This window comes from Crotalus tigris, unplaced genomic scaffold, assembly GCF_016545835.1.
Source record: "Crotalus tigris isolate CLP2741 ecotype Arizona unplaced genomic scaffold, ASM1654583v1 scf7180000024131.857555, whole genome shotgun sequence".
In the NCBI taxonomy this organism is placed as follows: Eukaryota; Metazoa; Chordata; class Lepidosauria; order Squamata; family Viperidae; genus Crotalus; species Crotalus tigris.
This window is the reverse complement of record NW_024100405.1, coordinates 387797-410735: the sequence shown is the minus strand read 5'-3', so window position 1 is coordinate 410735 and position 22939 is coordinate 387797. Positions and strand designations below refer to the sequence as shown.

Below are 22939 nucleotides of genomic sequence, written 5' to 3'. Positions count from 1 at the left end.
CCTATTCACTCCTCTTGTGCAAATTCAGCCATGGCTTAAATGAGATCGGGAAACTCTGACCTAACTTAGCCTACCAGGCTGGTTGATTTTGTCTAGAGCTTTCTAATCTAAATTGATGAGGATGAACCTATTAGTCTGAGGGCCACCAAAGATGAATTCCAACATTTGAAAAATTGGCCAAAAATGTAGAAAATGTACAGTATATACAGAAATGTACATGCCATTAAAAATAAATGTATTAATGTGAAAGCTTTACTGCAGAAGAAAGCTTCTTGCAAAACAAAATTATTTTGTTTTGGCCATTAAGCCAGCAGAATATTTCATTAAGGAGAACACTGATATTTGGTTTTATTATTGGGTTAATAGATATTTTTCTCAAGATGAATATGTCAAGGTCATTCCACTCAAAGTGCCCTAGTTGTGTGTTTTTTTTTCTTCTCTCTCCTTCTGGAACAGATGCTCTTTTTCTCATTCAATCTTCTTTCAGCATAGACCTTCCTGCTACTGCTTAGCAGAGATATCTTACTTGTTTGTTGTTTTTCTCCTTCCTTGCCCCCTCTTTCCCTGTCATGGCTAGCCTTCATCTCCTGGGCTCTCTTCCATGGATAGGCCAAGCTTTCCCACCGTCCCACCCCCCACTACCTACTGTCTCTGCCCAAAAAGCATCAGCTTCAGGAGAATGTAGGAGAAGGAATGGCAGAACCTGGAGATGGGGTGAAATAGGAATTTCCCTACATAGCTAGAGGAAAACTAATTCCAAACTCCCTTAAATGCTTTTGGCCCTTATCTAACTCTAACCAGATGTTGACTATTAGTTGAGAAGATTCTTGTGCATAGGCATGATTAGCAATACATTGGTTTAATTGGACTTCACAAGTGGACCTGATTTTTTGCACCTGACAGAGAAGAACTTGTCATACTACAAGAGAGTGGGCAATATTGTTAGGCATAACAGGCACTGTTGTGCCAGGTGTACTGCCTTGCCAAGTGCACAGACTCAGCTTTCGATGTGAGACCTGCTGGAGAGATATGGGAGGCTACTGTACAGCTATACAGTGACTACCAATGATCTGGGTCACAGAAGATGATTTGAAGAGCTACCTGCCATTATACGTTTCAGACCATTGATGTAGTGTGTGAACTTGGACCTAGAAGGATGTTAGCTATTTTGAAAGCAGCTCTGTGGCATTGCACAGCAAGCAACATAACTTTTGTATTGTGTGTAACATTATAAGGCATATAAAACAGGGTTTCAGGTGGGTGGATTGTGCTGTGATGCTGCAATGCTGCTTTGATCATTCTGATCCTGTCCTGCCTTCCCACAGGTATTGCTGCTGCTTCATCTTGGATGAAGCACCAGTCTTCACCAAAGGTCTTTTCTCTTTCCTCACAAGTCTCTGCAGGAATGGTCGCTTCCATCCTTCAGTACATCCCACATAACATACCCTTTATATTAACTCAACCACACATACACACTAACACACACCTAACATAATCACTGATAATGATGATACTGCTTTGCTAAAAACTGTAAACCTTATTTCAGGCAAAACTGAACATATTCTGATTCAGTTCAAGTTCCTGTCAACTTTTAGAAAATATGCAGCGTACTAGAGAGGGCAAGCAGAGTGTAAATTACCTTCTAAAATATTGCTCCATTAATGTTGAAGATCAGGGGTATCAAACTGCTAGTCTGCGGGCCAGATGTGTCATGGCAAAACCACACTACGCCATTGCCGGCAATGGGAAAAAAGTTGTGATATGTCGCAACACATCACATGACATTGCGGGTTTGACAACCCTGTCTTAGATGGAAGACCAATGAAATCAGAAGTCTTGAAGTATTAGCAATGTAATGAATTAAACTTGATTTTCCTCAAACTTCTCTTGAGTATGGGCTTCAAATAGTATCTTCTTTCTCATGTATAGAAACCGTGGTGATTTTTATTTTTGTTTTTGTTTTCTGTTAATTCACTGGAATGCATGGAGAGATTTTTTTCATATCTAAAAAATCCTTTCTTCTCACTTCTGCTCTTACTATTATATTTCCATCTACAGATATGAGAAAACTCAAGGAAGAGGGTTTTTTTAATGTGTCTTTAGGGAAGATTGGATTCAGTGATTATTAAATAGCATAAAGAGATTTCCTCCTGAGTGATTTCAAATAATTATTTTGATAGCTTTTTAGCATATGAAATGAGTTTGAAGCCTTAGGTATTTGCAGTATTAAACACAAGTCTTTCATAAGGAAAATAAACTAAGCTATAAAACTTATTTTGCCAAGTCAACAATTATTTTTATGTAGCTGCAAAACTGAGGTTGGACTTGTTCCTAATCATGCAGAGTATGAGGTTCTTCCCATACTAAATAGAAAATCCACTGTCAAAATCATTCCTTCCCTTGTTGGAAAAAAGCAAATATACTGAGCTTAGCAGAATTGTCCCAAAGGTGCTTTTTCAAAAGGCAAATGGACTTTCTTTGTTTTTGCTTGAAGACATTTCACTTCTCATCCAAGAAGCTTCTTTGGTTCTGAATAAATGGTGGAGAATGGAAGGATTTATATTCCCTGAATGACTGAGAATCTCCATAGAGCTAAGCAGAACTTACTTCTGAGTCAATACATATTGTATAGGATCATCTTCCAGAATATGATACCTATGCCTTAAAAATATTCAACCAATTCTATTAATTCTATTTATTTATGTATTTGATTTAATATAGCTACTCACCTCTACTTTTGACTTCTGGGTGGCCAACAATAATTAAAAGCATAATGATCAAAAAATCAAGTAAAAATGATTACTATAGCAATTAGTACTATGCAGCCAAGGTCCTCAAAACAATACATTCTGCAACCATATAGCTGGACTCACTTAACATGTGGGTTAGACCTTCAGAGACAGGGAGAAGAGATGCAGCCAACAGAATAGTCAGACAACTTAGCCCACTGCAGGAATGTGGGAAAAGCAAGCAGATCAGAAGGGACAACCTCCCCCCCCCCCAGTTTCTTGAGCTGTGAAGGCAATGGGGGAAGAGGAGAAATGTACTTAGAAGACTTAGATTTTTTTTTTAATGCAACCTTACAATAAATTAGAAATGGTTATCAGGCTGGGCTTTCTCTGTGGTTTACATTGCAAGGTTGACACACACATATGACATTTTAAGTATATATGCCAATTGAATAGGCAATAAGAGCCGAGGTGGCGCAGCAGTTAGAGTGCAGTACTGCAGGCCACTTTAGCTGACTGTATTCAGCAGGTCAGCGGTTCAAATCTCACCGGCTCAAGGTTGACTCAGCCTTCCATCCTTCCGGGGTAGGTAAAATGAGGACCCAGATTGTTGGGGGCAATGTAAATATATATATATATATATATACATTGCTTACTGGTGTACACCGCTTAGAGAGTGCTAAAGCGGTATATAAGTCTCATAAATAAATAAATAACCATTTTTCAGCACTGCCTCTAGGAAAGCATTTGGCACTAAACTTGAAGTAGCAGGCTACCTTCAGAAGCACTGAACCAATGAAGTTGTGCAGAATTATGGTACAGAAGATGGATACCCATATAGGTTTTTTTTAAATAAATACCTAAATAAAACATTGCTCCAATGTCTTCCTCTCAACATCTTTATCAGAATGATTACCTCATTCTACCTAACAGTAGGACTAGTTATAGTTGGTCAACAGTGACCTCTTATTTAGTTGTGCCAATCCCCGAATCTGCTCCAGATTGGAGTATGTTCATATACAATTTTCATATTGCTTAATGTCCCTACAAACCCATGAAAGCTTTCAATGAAGACTGATGAAATCAGTCCAGTAAAAATTGTTGAATTATTGCTATTTAATCAAAATATAGCAAACTTTAAACTGTGTTCTTCTTCTTAGTCCTCAGAATCCAGTGGAAACAGAGGTCTGATGACTCGAGAATCGTTTATCAATACAATGTCTGCTATGATTAAGCAAGGCACTAAGGAGGAATATGGTGAGCTTTTTGATAAGATAGATTTGATCCGGGATGGCCTTATTGATTGGGATAAATTGACTTCCTTTGTGCTTCTTGAGCTATATGAAAGAGATGAACGAACCAAGCTGTCAGTCATTCCCCAATGGAAAGATCTCCGGTTTCTCTCAACGATACATAAAGATGTTATTCAGAATGTGACATATTTTAAACATCCCAGCAAATACTTGACTGTGAGCAGGAATGGATTGCTTGGCTTCTGGGGCGAAAGTTTAAAGTCACAAAAGATGGTGCAAATCACTACAGAAGCTGTGAAACCCAAAGACCTCTGGGTGACCTCTCTGGTTGCATTACCAAATGTTAACAAGGTAGGTTGATGAACTGATGGAAATGGAACACAATTTTTGAGGGAATGGTGAATAATAATAATAATAACAACAACTGACTGATGGTCCAAGAATGGTGGTTCTCAAGGAATATTCTTTTTTCTCCTTTTTCTGTCCCCACCCCTTCTCTCACCTTTTAGATAGCTGTTGCATTTACAAACAAAGAGATCCATTTTGCAGAGTTAAATTTCAAAAAAGGGTTCTCGTGTCAATATAGGCTTCAAGGCTTTGAGGGAACAGTGACATGCATGCACTACTGGTATAACCCTCATGATGGAAATGAAGCTATTCTGACCCTGGGAGATGTCTGTGGACAGGCAAGTATGGCATAACATCTTGAATTATGGTACAATATAATCTTGCTAATATTGGATATTATTGCTTTGATAATAATCTTGTAATGCTACACATTCAGTGCTAACAGTTTCATTGTGTGAACCAGAGAAAGTTCCCTACACATTTGATATAAGAGAAGGCTGGAAACAAGATTGTTTGGAAGGTATGAAGCTAACCAAACTTGGTGGATCTGACTGAAGATTTGAGGTGATCTCATGATATGGGCTCAGTGAGTTCCATGGCTGCCCATGGATTTGAACTTGGATATGGTCAGCTATAGTTCTTCAACACTTTAAATTGTACACCACAATGGCTCCCTAGATCTCTTTAGATCTCTCTAGATCTATACTCCATTTAGTCCTACCTGGAGAAACAAGAAACTGAACTGAAGTATGTTTGCATCCAACCCATTTGATCTATCAGTGAGCAATATTATACGCTTCCTCTCCTTAGAGATTTTTAAGCAGAGGTTGGATGGCACCCCTTGTGGACTCCTTGCATATTTTGAAATAGTTCCTTCACAATTCTATTATTTAGGATTTCTTTACTTCTAAACCAAATGCCCCCTGAGCTCAATTGTTTCTCATTATTCCTGCTCTTGAGCCACACAAAACTAATTTGGGTTTCCCAAGTATTTGCTTACATCTTTTGACTAAACATCTTGCCCAGATACACAGATCTGAGTTACTCCCATTGTCATCTCCTAAATATTTCTCTGAATTATCAATAATAACTACTATTATAACAATAAAATAGTCTTAGCTGAGGCCATGATGTTTAAATGCCTACAAATTATGAATTTATAACAGAGGTATTTGTGTGATATTGGTAATGTTTAGAAATGGTTAAAAATTGAATAAATTCTTCTTGTCTAGGTTCAAGCAATTGTCTTCAATGCAGCCTTAATTTCATTATTTGAACGACCTCCTAGTTCTCTTGAAGATGAAAATGTGACAGTGACAATTAATTGGCAGGAGTTGGTTTCTGGATATCACAAATGCTGCCACACCTTAAGACACAAAATCCATAATAAAGAATGGATTAAGCAAGGTACATATTTGAAGAGTAATAAAAGAATGTCTTCTTTTAATCTCATGTATTACTTTTGCCATATATTGTGATGTTAGAAAGAATATTGAAATGATGAAATCTGGCTTTTAAATGGCAAATGTATCTATGTCTCCTAAGCCCTATTAAATATAAGCCGTGTCCTCAAGTCAAGGTCAGCTTATCCATCAATGCAGTTTCCTGGGTTACAATGCAGAAGTGGTTTGTCATTGCCTTCACAGGTATTTTTATTTTATTTATTTAGCTTATAACCCTGGGATGTTCTGATACCATCTGAGCACTAACTAGATCTGACTTTGCAAAGCTTATGAATCTATATAAAATTTGCAAGGAGCCAGGTTTACTTTTAAAGTAAATCTAAGCTGAGATTTATTTTCTCAGAAAATGCTACCAGAAGGTCTTTCTTAAATGGAAGGCTATAAGAAAACTCCCAGAAATGATGGACAAAAAGACATTTCAGCCTTATCTGGAAAAAGATGTGTTGGCCTGTCACTTAAGCCCTCTGGGACTTTGATCTCCATAGGGCAGGTCAACATGCAGAAGCTGACAGAAATAGGATTGTAGTTCAAGTCCTGCCCTTTTGTATGATGTCTTTTGAGGGTGGAGGAACAGTGATAGATTTGGGAAGCAGGGGGGAACATTTAACAATGTTTTCACTGAGGTGGAGTGCTGTGGAGGACATGCTTTTTATAGGCATTTAAAGGTTTTTGCCCTATATATCAATTATCAGTTGTCCACCATATCCTTCAGAATTTCAAATCAAAGGTGGAAATAATTTAAAGTTAGAGAAAAGGAGGACTCCAATTGATTACCAGAATAAAGGATTCATTAAAATTCCATGTACCATCAAACTTGATCTCTTGTTTTCAGTAGTCTTATATTTTTTTTAACTCCAGCATTTGCTCACTTTTAAATGCTTCATCTTATGAAGTGGCTCTTTAAATTCTAAAATAATAAAGCATTTTCCATAAATGACATAAATTATTTAGATTTGAATAATTAATAAATGTCTAGAGGAATTACCCCCCTTTCTGCCATAAAAGTGTCCCCATTAATACAAAATTTCAAACTTTCATTTCAACGTTGTCAAGTTGCAACCTGGAGACATCTGTTGGATCTTTTAAATCCCATAGTACAGTTTAGGGAAAGACAACCACAGCATCTGTTCTGCTCTGTCCTATTATTCATTTCCCTTACCTGCTTGTTATGGCACATTTGGATTTTCATTCCAGGAGCTAGAATAAGCAGATAAGTGAGAGTGAGTGGAAGAAAAGACCCACAACAACCATCTGGATTCATGTGGCATCAAATACTTCAGTAAGAGAACTCCAGGTTGCAATCTAGACACCTTATTCTACTCTTAAATATTTCAAAGGAACAAATGTGGAGGTTTCATTTGAATTCTGAGAATCACAATGGAAGGTTAGTGTGACAACTCAAACATATATCAACTTTAATCTTGATTTGTTTGGGGCTTTTCTGCAATCCTTTGATGAGGAGTCCAGAGATCATATAAGGAGCAGTTTCTGGAATTGGGTATGCCTAGTTTAATGAAGAAAGGATGAGGGGGGACTTGATAGCAGTGTTCCAATATCTCAGGGGCTGCCACAGAGAAGAGGGAGTCGAGCTACTCTCCAAAGCACTTGAAGGCAGGACAAGAAGCAACAGATGGAAACTAATCAAGGAGAGAAGCAACCTAGAACTAAGGAGAAACTTCCTGACAGAACAATTAACCAGTGGAACAACTTGCCTCCAAAAGCGGTAAATGCTCCAACACTGGAATTTTTTAAGAAGAGACTGGACAACCATTTGTCTGAAATTGTATAGGGTTTCCTGCCTGAGCAGGGGGTTGGACTAGATGACCTCCAAGGTCCCTTCCAACTTTATTATCATCATCATCATTATTGTTATTACCGAGCATCGCACAGTCAGCCAGATGTTCAGACTGGATTTGGCATTTTGTCTACCTATCGAGTCCTTACCCAGGACCTGGGATAGGCAGATGTGGATGTTTGATGGTATTTATTATTATTATTATTATTATTGTTGTTGTTGTTGTTGTTGTTGTTGTTGTAGTTTGTGCGTGCCACTGTATTTGGTTTCATCTATCTCTAATTGCTTTCATTCCCCATTGAAAGTGGACATTTTCCCTACAACAGAATGAACTATCAACAAAATTGGGAGGACAAGTGCCTGTGTCCTTTTCCCTCTATGATCCAGAACCTGTTTCAAGATACTTTAGAAGGCTGGGGGGAATGTTTAAGAATTCTTTAAAAAATTATTTTATATGCTAGCTATTACAAGTAAGAGATCTTCATTGCTGGAGATTTTCAGGACAGAAGGTAGATATTCTTGTCTTATGAATTCCCTAGTTGTACATTTTCTCTACACAAACTAGTTAAATTAATAACCTTCACATCTATTTCCAATTCTGATTTTATCATTCTCTAAGAACATACTTTTCTGCTGTTTAATTTCTTCATCTTTTCTTCAGGTAGCAGAGCATTTTAATTTATCATGTGTGCTCTTGATGCAAACATTGCTCCGACATCACCTTTCCCAGTCAGACATCTTCCAAGGAGGTTGATTTACAGCTTAATTTAGTCAGCAACCAGTAGAATTGTAAAGATTAGTTGGCTCATAACATATATTTTATTCACATAAAAGTCCCCAAGGCCTCCTGTATTGCTAAAGTATGCCCTTAATTTTTTTAAAGGAATTCTATTTCACTACATAAATTGCCAAACAAACATTTCAGAAGCATATAACAAATATGTTTCCCAAATACTTACATCTTCTGGTAGCAAATGTGTTTATTTTAATGTTTCATTCTCTCAGAGGCATAAAGACTTTGAATTTCAGAGGTTTATTTGGCACCTTTCTTACCCAGTGGGTTTTTTAAAGGATGGCCTTCAGTTGTTTGCACATGAGCACATAAAAAATGCAATATATGAACATACCACCTATATGTTTCTTAGGTTGCTGAAATTCATGAGGGTTCCTGAAACAAACACATGCTGGAGATTCCACAATGAGCTACATTGACTTATACCTGGCAAAGATACCAGACAGCTGTTAAAAAAAAAAATCTAATTCTGATATGGGAAAATGATGAAGCCAAAATATATTTGGGGAATAAAGGCACAATTAGTTTTCTACTTTTTTTTTTTAATTCCAGAGGAAAAATGAGAAATACTGGGGAAAAAACATGGAGTATTTTTTAAATCTCAAAACTCCAAGGGATATACAAGGAGTTGAGGAAATTCATGTCAGATTGATTACTAATCCTACCATCCTCATCAGAAGGATGTCTGTATTTTTTATTCACCAATAGGCTAATTTATAAGCAAAGTTTGTCTAAGATGCATGCTTATGAAGATTTTATAGCTGTTCCTAACATATATTTCATTGACCCAAGTGGAGGCAGAAGCTAGATTCATCACAGGATACTTAAAAACTGTACTTACCTGCCCTTAAGTAGACTTGCTACAATGCATTTTAAAAATCTGGATTAGCATTAGAATGTTAAAAGCCTGATAAATTATGCATTGCATGTGAAGATGTACATGGGTCCTGTGAGAGTGCAGATGGCCTGAGACCAGATAGGTCCATTATAAGAGCAATGCACAGATATCAACTCCCTCTCAAACTGAGAGATGATCAATCCTTAGACTATTAGGACACACTGGTATGAAAAGGAAATGGAACTTTTGTTCCCAGGAAGAGATGAGAGAAAGAGAATGCTGGCTAACTCCACATATGTATGTATATACATGTGTGCTTGTAATTGGCAGTTGCTGCTTTTCTGCTGTAGTAACAGTTTTCCTAATAGTTAGAATATACAATAAACCTAATTTATCAGAAAGCAGGGTTCTTTCATCTCTGCTTCATAGCCTTCATGTTCAAGTAATAACCAGCATGAAGCCAGTCATGGATCTTCACTAAATCACACCAGGTGGCAGCATCTAGCCGATCTTTGCTGATCTAGCAGGTTAAGCAGGGCTGTAGACCTTGTTTGAGAAATTAAACATAAGGAATAGAATCCCCAAAATAAGTGATGGCAAACCACTCATAATGACTAGAAAATTGCATGAATGCAATGTCCAGGAATTAAGTTCAACAAGAACATCTTTACCCTACCATTCTCAAAAAGGTTATGCCAAGGTTTCTGGAAGGACTCACAGCTCTGAAAGAAAAACAGTTAGGACTTATTAAGTCTTCACTTCAGGAGAGAATAAATATAGGGGGGGGGGGGAAAGAATGGAATCATGACTTTACATGGAGAAGGAGAGCATTCAGAGATCCATACTAGATATTAGCATATACAATATAAAGGTGCATTAGTTTGTTACATTTACAATTTTTATAAGTTCTTCATTTTTGCAATAGAATGTTTCAGTGGTTGAAGTAAAAGCTGTTTCCATCCTATTGAGACATACAGATTCCAGAACAAAATGGAAATCAACTTGATAGTCTATAACTGGGTTAGCTCAATATGGGTTTAGTTAAAGACCTACTAGTCTACATTCACACAATGTAATAGGTTTGGCTACTTTTAACTTTTTTTTTTTGTTACTTGATGTATCACATAAACACAACCTGTTTCATTAGGGCATTATTTAATTTATTTCACACATTTGGAAAATAGATTAATTTAGTAATCAAATTAAATATGTTATTCAATTAAAAGCTTTACTGTATATTAACCAAGAAAGATATAATCGGAAGTTGTTATTCAAGAAACAAAGCTGGCCATTCAAGGAAAAAGAAATAACAACTGAAGTATTAGTTCAAGAAGGTGACAAAGTTCTCCACTAGTCTTTATTATGGCTAAATATATTTTCAAAGTCTGTTAAAAAGCTATAATAATCATGTTGTTTGTGAAAAAAGAATCCAGAAGTGACAGAAACAGTTAGGTCATCAGAAGTGGTACATGTTGTTTACAAGGATCCGGTCTGTCTCCATCAATAACTAATTTGCTAAAATGTTTCCTTGATTTTAGCTCTTTCACTATGATACTTATAGTATATACTTGGGAATTTCTGAATGCTGGAATTTAGTTTCTTATTCAGAGCAAAGTGTGCTTTAAATAGTAGTAACTGTGAGAGGGACCTCGGAGTCCTAGTAGACAATAGTAGTAGTAACTGTGAGAGGGACCTCGGAGTCCTAGTAGACAATCACTTAAATATGAGCCAGCAGTGTGCGGCAGCTGCCAAAAAGGCCAACACAGTGCTAGGCTGCATTAACCGAGGGATAGAATCAAGATCACGTGAAGTATTAATACCACTCTTCAATGCCTTGGTAAGGCCACACTTGGAATACTGCATCCAGTTTTGGTCACCACGATGTAAAAAAGATGTTGAGACTCTAGAAAGAGTACAGAGAAGAGCAACAAAGCTGATTAGGGGACTGGAGGCTAAAACATATAAGGAACGGTTGCGAGAATTGGGTATGTCTAGTTTAACGAAGAGAAGGACAAGGGGGGACATGATAGCAGTATTCCAATATCTCAGGGGCTGCCATAAAGAAGAGGGAATTAAGCTATTTTCCAAAGCACCTGAAGGCAGGACAAGAAGCAACGGGTGGAAACTAATCAAGGAGAGAAGCAACCTAGAACGAAGGAGAAACTTCCTGACAGTGAGAACAATTAATCAGTGGAACAGCTTGCCTCCAGAAGCAGTAAATGCTCCAACACTGGAAGTTTTTAAGAAGAGACTGGACAGCAATTTGTCCGAAATGGTGTAGGGTTTCCTGCCCGAGCAGGGGGTTGGACTAGATGACCTCCAAGATCCCTTCCAACTTTACTATTATTATTATTATTATTATTATAAATGCACATTTTAAAATAAAATGCTTTTAGAAATATGTGCATTGCATTTATTGTATAATATTGCATTTACATATTTTTGATAGAGTTATGCATAAGTGAGACGCCATGGAAATTGAAATACACCCATGCATAAACATATTCATACATATAGCTATACCCTTGCCCCTACAACACAATCTAAATATTGTATATATCTGCATACATGTACAAAGTGTACAAGAAATCTACATATGAATATGGAAAAGAATGGGATGGATTTATGAAGGAACTCATCTAAAAGTCTTAATGTCTCAAATATCCAATATTAAATAAACCAGAAATAGTTGAGTCACCACAACTGATTCAGCTGAAGCTAAGAATTGTTGCTTTGGCAGAATTTAATTATGATGTCATCTCTGTCCTATTTCAGTTTTGTACAGCTCGTCTTTAGATGCATTCTTGTCTGTTACCACCAGTAGCACAAAAACACTAGTGCTAGCCTGGAGGGAAAAATTAAGTCCTTGCCTAACAATGACAGCTTTCTATATTGACCAAGGAGTCAACGCCTTTGACTTTCATTCCAGGCTTAACTTAATAGGTATGTATATTCCTCCTGATTTCTCCATTCTTATAAAATGTAATGGGTCAATTAAAAGAACAGAAGAGGACTCAGATAAAAATTCAGAACATGACAGTAGAGAGAAAAGTCCAGATATATTCTGGTTGGGATCTGCACTGACATGAGCATATTGGGTCCCATGGAGGTTAACCTTGGTTGCCTTGGGTTTCTCCTTTAAAAAAGAAGATTTTATAGGGAAAGATTGGTCCATACGTACATAAAGACTGACACTTAGAAAAATTCTGCATTTCCCCTCCTATTAGCTACCATTCTGTTTCATGAATGAGAATTTACTTTTGAAACTTATTTCAAAGGAGAAAAGAATTCCAGGGAAATTCTCTTGGGTGGAATCTGAGGTTCAAGCACTCCATCTTGGTTAATTGAATTTTAAATGTATGTTTTTTATTGTTTAACACTTTATATCATATTTTAATTATATGACTATAAGCTACCTAGAGTTCCTTGGCAAGATTGGTGGCATAGAAGTTAAATAAATAAATAAATAAATAAATAAAACAAGCAAGCAAGCAAGTAAGCAAGCAAGCAAGCTAGGGATTAGATAGCTAGAGATATACAGTCTTTCACTATGCAGCTATGTCTCCAATGGTCTGCTTTCTTCCTGGCTGTCCTTGCTTCAGTTAAATCCCAATGGAAGACATTTTTGGGAATCTCTTTCCATTGGACTGTTTCAAGTTAGAACTAACATCCAGCTATCCAGTAAGCTCAAAACACCAGCAAGGAAATGCCCAACCATCATGAGTTTATAATTTCTCAGGAATAAAATATTTTGCTAGACAATAGTGTCTACAGAAGGAATCAAAATCTGCATGATTTAAGGCCCAATTATTTTGTATGTGCTTCAATATTACATGCATGTACAAATCAAGGGCTTGAATTGTGATGGCTGGATTGTGATCCTGCAAAACCTTTAAGCTTTTGATCATCACAACCTCCTTTGAAGATGTCTCTGCTGGTAGGAAAAAAATCTCTATAAAGCTACAAATCAAATGTTGGCACAATGCTAATTCTAGATGTTAATTATATTTTTAAAACAATTTAAAATATGCTATTCATTTCCACAACAAAACTGTGCTCATTGCTGAGTAAGATAGAGTTGTCTAAAATTCTTTTGCCTCCCTGTAATCTCTGCCTCTACTAATGGTGACAACAGTATTTGTGTTTATCATATATATGAAAAGCAGTGTAAAATCAATCCACCCACTGGATTCCACCCAGAAAAGTTCGATAAATCTCTGTGAAGTTGTAAAACATGACATTTACTAAGTGGTGGTTGTTTCTTAGAGTTATATATCTCTGGCCTTTTGTATGACAAATGCATTACAAAACAATCCTATATAAATATATTCAAGATGCAAACCAAGTTTCTGTGAAAGCTTTGGAAATTCTGTCTTCCTATTCTCTTCACGAAAATGGCTGCACTTCCTGTAAAAATAATATCTTAACCCTGTAAGGCTTCTTGTACAGATGGTCCTATGTCCCACTACCACTTCTGTGATTCATTGATGCTAGGCTGTACCTTTTTGTTTTTTGCCTCAGTGCTCAGATTTGCAGAGGGAAGACATTTTAAGCTTCACACTTAAAAAAAGTCATACAGAATTCAGGACTGGTGCAGAGCAGTGCTGCTAGACAAAGTGAAATGCAGGGAACTTGACATGGATTGGATTGAAGTGAAAACCAGTGAAGAAAATACCACAAAAAGTAGCAGGGTGGCTGGGCAGGGTGAACAAGAGGCAAACTAGAATAAAGCATATTCTGATCAAGTCACAACTGATAGAAAAGCTAGAAGGAGACAAAGACTAAATACTAGAATAATCCAATTGTAGAACAGAGTTCAGACATATCTGAAAAGACATGTCAAGATAGTGATATTGTAGAGACCCTTGCTGCTAGTTGAAACATTTCCTCTTTATCCAAGTTATTAAAGTCAAAAAGATAGATATATCATGTATTATTTCATGTTTGAATGGGTTTAATGAGTATAAATATTTCAAATGGTAGACTGTCGTGAATGGAAGAAAAATTGATTAGAGAAACCAAACATTTTTGGAAAAACTGTCTTTCCCTAGTAGAGGAAAAAAAATTGTTGAACCAGTTTAATTTGGTGATATAGTGTATTTGAGCTGTAGCAGGAAGAAAAATATTTGGCAAGTATTTCTCAGATGCCAGATTACTTGTTCTGGAGGCATATGGATAGATAATTCAAGGTTGATTTATTTTCTAGAAATCTGGTCATAAATTTTATTGCCATAGATTAGCATCTTATTAAGGTGATGTATGCCAAGGGACCAATATGTGTATACTGGTCAATAATCCTTTATCTCTTTAGAGATTGCTTTAGAGATTCCCAGATTCATTCTGAAGGAAGGAAGGGGATCCTGATATCCTTCATTGAGAAAAAAGTTGTAAGAGAATACAAAGGAGCATACTAAAAAAAGTGAGGGTGCATGTGGTGTGGCAGATTCTTGCTTAAGAACCTATGGGTGGATTGAAAACTAGGTGGACCTTATAAAGCCAATGCCTTAAAGAATGCCCAAGAGGTTTTTGGAAGAAGTGTGTGTGAGCGAGCGAGAGAGAGAGAGAGAGAGAGAGAGAGAGAGAGAGAGAGAGAGAGAGAGAGAGAGAGAGAGAGAGAGAGAGAGGTTTTGACTGACTCTTGGCAACTGCCTGAACAAGTCCTTGCAGTTTTCTTGGCAACATTTCTCAGAAAAAGTTTGTCATTGTCATTCTGAGAGAGAGGGACTGATTGGCCCAAAGTCATCCAGTTGGTTTCATGCCCAGGGCATGACTAGAACTCACCATCTCCTGGTTTCTAACCAGAGGCCTTCAACATATTCTTTCCTTATATATATATTTTACCCTAAATGGACATGTGGTAGTACAAAAGTAAAGTATAGGAAGCCAAAGTAAAGTAAAATTGTTTTACAAGTCTTAGGGATTTGATTCTTGTTTCTCTGTATGAAAGATGCTCTTTGGATACCTAAGCAATGACTATCATGCTACATAGGGAATCATAGTTCTGAGTGAAACTGTCTTCACCAGCATATTATATAAATACCTAAAAGAGAGCCTGATGACCAAGTTGTGGAATTTATTGCCTTGGTAAACACACAATATGCTCCCTGCTACTACCACAAGGACCACAATTAAAAGTGACTTTATCCTTATAGATTTTTTAAAATCTGGATACCAACACACTGGTGATTATTCCTTTATTTAATTTTGGTCCATATTTCTATTAATATATTGATGTTAGGGTATCAATTAAGATAGTACCCTAACTATGTTAATATAGTATAATAGTAGGAACTGAACACTAAAACATAGTAGAGCTTCTTCATGGAGTGGTACTGTACTTCGTATGAATTTTAATGTAAGATGCAGATAAAATAAATGCATCAAAATAAAGTTATTAAATTTGTAGCATTTCCAATTTGCAAACTTTGTTATAATATGCTTTTCCAACTTTGTAGCAGAATTAATTGTTGCTTTTTAATAGGTAACCATGTGGACTGAATCTAAAAGATTACATATAGAGTACTCTGTAAGGTACAGGTTATCACTATTTCTTTCTCTGAATCACATTGGGTTTAAATCAAAGCAAGCAGGTTATTAATGTTACAAAGGAAAGAAATGGAAAGAAAGCAGAAAGGAGATAAAAGGCAGCCTTTCCCAACCTGGTGCCCCTGAGATAACATACCAGATTGGGAAAATTATTAGAATCAGAATGTGTCTATCTTCTTACCAATGTGCCAAAGGCACAAACTGTCAAACTGAACAGAACTGAATCATATAATCAATTAGAGGAAAAAAGATGTGGCATGCATTACAAAGTGTTAGATCACTAAATCTATTCGGTGGCATCAATTCAACATTTCAATCAATGTGATGATTCAGGTAAGAAAGTCAATTTAATTTGGAGATTTGATCAAATCGCAGTTCACTTGAATCTCTGCCTCAGATATTTGTACACTGATAATACTCATTAGTTACACCTTGGAACCCTTTTGTAAAACCGTATTTCAACTTTATGACTCTGAACAGCAACTGCAGGAATTAATTGCTCCGTCTGCCTTTGGAATCCTTATGTCACATCAAAACCTGCTGGAATCCTGACAGGTCATTCAGACAGTGTAATAGCTGTCCAGTTCATTACTGAGCGCAAACTGCTCTTCAGCTTTGCCAAGGATAAGGTGAGTGTTGAAGGAGCCTGTCAAACATAGCTCATTATACTACACAAGACCCCAGTATAAAAATCTAAACTCACTGTGCCACTTAGTAACATTAATACTAGACTTATTTAAAAGTCTTCCTTAAACTATTTAAGGAAGTTAAACAGTTTCCCTTCTCTTCTTCATAGTACAGTCCACACAGATGTCTGAATCTAGTTGACCTTAGCTGAAATCAGAAAAACTAAGTAGAAGTGGAAAACATTATTCCCTGGATAACAGGCTACCAAAAAGTCCCAGAGCTTAGACTACACTATGATTTAAAACAAAAACAAAAACACCACAGTAGACAGCAACAGCAGACTACATCCAGGGTATCTAAGAAAACATCATTTATGTATCTAGAATGTCTCCGTGAGTAAAGAAGTTTAGCTGCCCACCTTCAGAGATTCATCACTTCACAAATAGTTCAGAGTTGCATCCATGTCCCTCCTCGTTGGCTAAGGCTTCCCAGGAGATGACATGTGGTTGAGTTTTGGTGGTAGAGAATTTGCATTTAACAAAGGGGTGGTTTAGCTGGGTCATGCGAAGGAGGTGATCTGCGTCATCTAGTCCTAATGATTCAATGTGATTTTCATCCACTTTCCAACTTTCCCTTTTGGAAGACAGTATTGGAGAAGGAAATTGTTCCAGTCTGGAATAAGTGGATTATCTGGATACTTTTCAGTCAAGATTTGGATTCAGGTGTGAGACAAATATAGTATTGGTCACACTTCTCGATGACCTCTATTGACCATCCTATAGTTGAGGAAGTTATATCAAATTTATGTCTACAACCCTGGCCATCTGAGTGATATGGCGAAGGACTCTTCTCATCTGGAGAATGTAGGGGAATGCATGGCAAACATCAAGCTTCATCTCAACCCTAACAAGACCAGTTTGAAGGTCCACTTGGACTTATTCCCAAAGGGCAGGTGGCAATGGTGGCTCAGAAGGTCTTTACACAGCTACATATTGTGCACCATTCTTGACCAAGAGGTCCTGCTCATGACCACTTAATCCTGATTGGAAGATTGCACTATTGCAATCTGCACTACATGGGGTTTTCTTTGAAGTGTATCCAGAAGTTTCAGCTGGTCCAGATGAAGCCAGGAGGACAATTATGGGCTTAATTCATTCAGTGCATGGAACACCTCAAGCTTCATTGGTTACCAGTGTACTTTTGGGTTTAATTCAAAGTGTTGGTAATGAGCCATTAAGCCCTTGATGACATGGGGCCAAGTTACTTGCAGAACTCTTTCTTCTCACTTGCATCTACCTATTCTATTAGAACAGCGACCCCCAACCTTTTGGGCACCAGGAACTGGTTCCATGGAGAGAGGTTTTTCCATGAACCAGAGGGAGCATGGTTTCATGTGCTACCCGCATCCGGTATATGGGTCTTCTCTTGTTTGCATGGACCGGTTTCCGGCATGCTGCAGACAGGTGCTGCTAGAGTGGTTAAAAATCACTTTTATTGTCACATGAAGATTTTAGATCAGTGTTTCTTAATCTTGGCAGCTTTCAAATGTATGGTTTCCAACTCTCAGAATTTCCCAACTATTAAGTCTGATTGGGGAATTCTGGGAATTGGAGTCCACACATCTGAAAACTACCAAGATTAAAAAACACTACTCTAAATAAAAGTGTCACATATTCAGTGGGTCAAAGATAAACTGTGCCCCTGAAAAGGTATCTCTATATTGGAAAAAAACATTTGTTAACTCAATGAGAGATAAATGCCATAGACACAAGCTAAAGTTGAAACTCTAAGCTAATTTCTTCCATTAATAACATCTCTCATGAAGACATGAGCTTGGAACTTAGATACGGAGAATACAGAATATGCTCTGATTGAAAGATTGAACAAAAAATATTGTTAAGTTTCAATAATTATCTTAATACTTGGCTAACACTGTCTTCCCTTCGTTGTTAAGCCATTATTTTACAAGCAATCTTGTGTTGTTTTTGGCATTAGCATAAATCTGTTTCACTTTGATGGATGAATGGGCATCAGCAATGGTAGCTATTTACATACAAAGCCTTCTGCTCTGCTTAAGCAATCTCTTATTGACTGCCAGCAATCCAAATTAAACATCATAATCCTGTGTAGGACAAATGGCAGAATAAAAGAAGATAAAAAGCTTTCCTTTTTATAAGGGCTTGATCTGACAGCTCAGAGAAGAAAATGACAATGATGAAAAGCCTAACTTTGGTTTGTGCTTCCCATGGAATAAGAATGACTCCAAAACTCTTTTAGAATCAGAGAGGTGGAAGAAAGTCTTCAATGTTCAAATTCCCTTTTCTGTGCTGGCAATGTATAGCTTATTCTAGAGACCTCCAAATATCACTGGGCCAAAACAAGAATGACATGCATGGATAGGTTTTAATGATAGCTGACTAGATGATGATACCATCAGTGACTGTTGGACTGTTGGAAAATAACTTCAGGGTAGAAATCTACATCAAGGTGTCCCTAACATATGGCTGGTTGTTCATTGAGTTGATAAGAAGTCTGTTCAGCTCTGCTTGAACAGACATATTGAAGAGGAATTTCCTATCATTCAACCAGTATTTTTTTTTTTTACTATAACATAAGATCATAATTTTGTACCCTGTTGTATCTTGGACAACAGAGAACAAGTCTTGATCTTCTTTCTGGAACTTGGGGAATTATATCTTTCTCAGTCTTTCTTCTTAAGACTAAACTTTCCTTAAGCCATCTATAGATTTCAGGACTGCGTATGCAATATTTCTGACCTGAGATTCCGTGTTTTACCTTTGTGTATTGATGATGTCATGAATCATCAAAGTACTTGGGTTGAACACTTTGGTCTGGCTTTTTGATGAGAGGTTGAGAAGACTTTGGATTGGGTTTCTTTATTTTTAGTTCTAATTTATTTTCCTTCCTCTCCTCCTTCCTCTGCACAGATATTAAGGCTTTGGGACATTCAGCATCAACTTTGTGTGCAAAGGATTGCCGGATCCTTCCCTAAAAGCGTGGACTTTCACTCCATCCTTTATTTTGATGAATCACAAGGTCTTCTGTTCATCTCAATGAACAACCAACTGATGGTCCTGGAAATGGAACAGGAGTTAGGGAAAAGGAGAGTGGCAAGTCACAAGAAAGCTGTGACCTGCCTCCTGTACAATTCAGTGCTCCAACAGGTAAAACATAAAAGAAAAGGATCCTTTTGGTAATTGTCTGAAAAGCTATTTGAAATTCACATTCACTGTTTTCTGGAAGTCTTTTTCAGCAAGTAAAAATTGAAGCACAAGAGGCATTTACAGAGAAATTTCCTCTATGCTGTGATGCAATAATTGTATTTCTTTGGCTTTTCTTTAAGACACGGGTATTCTGCCTTCTCTAGAATTTTATTTCAGTACTGGAGGTCACCCAATTTTCTATAGTTTAATTAACACTGTGCTGAAGTCTGGCTTGCATTTTGTCAAAAGCTTTCTTCTCTTCTGCTTCTTCCTCTGCTTCTCTGTATTATTCTCAGGATGTGCAAGAATTTCTTTTTAATTTCTGCTGGTGGCATTTTTGAGCTGACTTTATTCATGGAATAATAATATAGTGCCACTATTTTCTTTTATGCACTTGTTCTTCACTCGGAATTTCTGTGCCTGCCTCCACTCTGAAAAGATTGTGTGAGAGGTTCTGTCACATTCTTCCTTTGGGATATAATTGAGGTACAGGAAATCAGGGATGATGCAGATAGTTGAATAGATGTTTCTCCAATGAAAGAAAGGATATTTATACATACTCTTGGCACCGTATTATTCAATAAGTATGAGAACTGTACTCTTAAAACAGGAAATTCTGTTTTCTTCTAGAAGCAAATTCTCTTTTACCGCAGTGAGTGAAAACTTTAAGAAACCTTAATTATGGTTTTATTCAGTTCAAATGTCTTCTAGAGTCAAATAGAGCAAATAGAGTCTTACTCTTTCTTTTAACTTTAAATAGATAAATAGATAGATAGATAGATAGATAGATAGATAGATAGATAGATAGACAGACAGACAGACAGACAGACAGACGTAGGTGGGTAGGTAGATGGATGGATTGATAGACAGAGAGAGAGAGAGAGAGAGAGAGAGAGAGAGAGAGAGAGAGAGAGAGAGAGAAATGGATAGATAGCTAGAGATAGAGCTAGATGGAGTTGAGATAAATAGAGAGGGTGTGTATAGTCCTCAGTTTACAACTGTAATTGAGCCTGAAAGTAAGGTCCTGAGCTGTGGTGGTGCAGGGGTTAGAATGTAATATTGCCAGGCTACTTCTGCTGACTGCTGGTTGCCTGCAGTTTGGCAGTTCAAACCTCACTGGCTCAAGATTGACTCAGCCTTCCATCTTTCCGAGGTCGGTAAAATGAGGACCCAGATTGTTGGGCAAAATTTGCTAATTTTGTAAACCACTTAGAGAGGGCTGTAAAGAACTGTGGAGCGGAATATAAATCTAAGTGCTATGGCTAAGTCATGATGGTTATTAAGTGAGTAACCACATGTCCATATGGGATTTTACTACCTTATTTCAGCAGTCATTAAGTGAATACCATGGTCTGTAGTGAACTCATTGTTTGCTATGGAGTATTTCTTTGCTGGAAACTCAAAATAAATGCCTTTTTTTAAAAAAAATCTAAATTGTGGTCACAGGACTACGGGACATTGCAAACAGCCATACGTATAGGACAGTCGCTGGTTTTCCAAAAAGCATCACCACATGGAGGCAGCCACTAGAACTTCAAATCTGGATCAAGTAGCTTTTGGGGTCTTCCGTAACTTCAAATGGTTGCTAAATGACCAGTTGTAAGTTAAAGGCTACCTGTAGTACATTGGTAAGTTCTTTCAGAGTTTCAGTTAAATGCATGGGTATGGATGTAATGCTGGGAAGACGAGTCAGTGAGCAAAGATTCTGCACATTCCCGTATATATTTTATTCTCTGATCCATACCTATGAATACACTGCAGGTGTTTTTTGAACAAGAAATTATACACATCCTGCAATGAAATACATATAATTACTCTAATTGGAATACATTGTATGTTTGTGGTTGTTACTCCAAAAACATTGTCACTGGAAAAATGCAGACAAAGATGAGCCAAACAAGAAGAGGAAGTAGGGAAACAAATAAATAAAGGAAAGTTATAATATTTGGACTCTATTTTTTTTAAAAAAATGAATTAATAGAAGTTATAGATTAAAATGAGAGCCAGGTCTAGGGGAGTGGTTAAAGCATGAGGCCAGTAACTGAGAGAATATGAAGCTCTACTCTTATCTTAGGCACAAAGCCGGCTAGATGTACTTAGTCATTCTCTCTCAGGAGGCAATGATGAGCCACATCTGAAATTTCATCGGCAAACTGCAGGCACTTGTCGAGACAGTCACCTGGAGTTAACACTGACTCAAAAGCTAAATAAATAAATAAATAAATGAGATTTACATTGATTTAGACAAAATCAACTGAGAACTTTTTTCTGTACCATCTAGTAAAGCATATTAGGCAAAACATATAAGGCAAATAAAAATACTTTACATAATATGCTTTTAAAATATTTTGCTTTCTCAGGGGGTATTGATTGCCATTCATTGGATGGCTACACGGGTGAGTTATGCTAAGACAGGACTATCACCAAGGGCTACCAATTGTGACAGTTTTATGGAGCACATCGTTAAGTCATAGTCCCTGGGGATTTACAGAAGGAAAAAGCTTCTGCCTTCATGTTCTGCTTTTTGATTTCTGAGAAACAATCTGGTTAGCTTCTGTAAGAAGCAAGACATTGGATTAGATGCTGGTGTTTCTTATGTTCTTTTGAAAATGTATGACAGAGGACAACTATTCCTTTGAGGACCAGAATTTCCAATCATGAAGGCTTTCTAAACATTGCATAGAGCCCAACTGAACAGGCATATTCACTCTTATCCAGACAACCAACTTAATGGGTATAAGGGTTAGAGGAGGGGTCTCCAAACTTGGTAACTTTATAACTTGTGGGCTTCAACTCCCAAAATTCCTCAGCTAGGAATTCTGGGATTCAAAGTTCACAAGTCATAAAGGTTAGGTTAGAGGATATTGGACACATAAAACCTCTTGCACAATTTTATATGTGGAGAATGCAGATATAAAGATTTACTACACCCTTACTTTGTATCGATCCAGTTTTACCCATCCCATAATTAATATGGAACAACTGTTTCAAAACTATAACAAAAGAGCTATAGTTGTCAGCTCCACGCTGGTCCCCAATAAAAAGAAAGAAGCCTAAGAACTGGGGCCGAGAAGAATAATATTTAATGAATTTGCTTTTGAAATATTCATATGAAATCACCTTATGGCTCATGTCAGCTATAAAATGTGCAAACAGTGTACTTAGCTCAGATCATGTATTGTCTTATACAATTTTTCCAATATAAATTCATAATATAATGGCCATGGATCATAGTTATATCTTTGATAGTAAGAGAAATGAATTAAACATACAGCCACTTGGCATCCAAGTTGGATGTTTATTTCCTTTGTAGGACTGCAGCT

The 22939-nt window shown here is 37.1% G+C and overlaps 1 protein-coding gene across 1 annotated transcript in view; it reads left to right on the top strand.

Moving 5' to 3' along the window:
* The window catches only part of WDR49 (WD repeat domain 49), a 108728-nt gene that overhangs the window by 17093 nt on the left and 68696 nt on the right, over positions 1 to 22939 (top strand). Inside the window, exons 3-8 of the mRNA XM_039322822.1 lie at positions 3890 to 4333; positions 4492 to 4668; positions 5563 to 5737; positions 11995 to 12162; positions 16246 to 16394; positions 19341 to 19577. Coding sequence (XP_039178756.1) covers positions 3890 to 4333; positions 4492 to 4668; positions 5563 to 5737; positions 11995 to 12162; positions 16246 to 16394; positions 19341 to 19577 — 1350 coding nt within the window. The remainder of the gene's footprint in view (positions 1 to 3889; positions 4334 to 4491; positions 4669 to 5562; positions 5738 to 11994; positions 12163 to 16245; positions 16395 to 19340; positions 19578 to 22939) is intronic.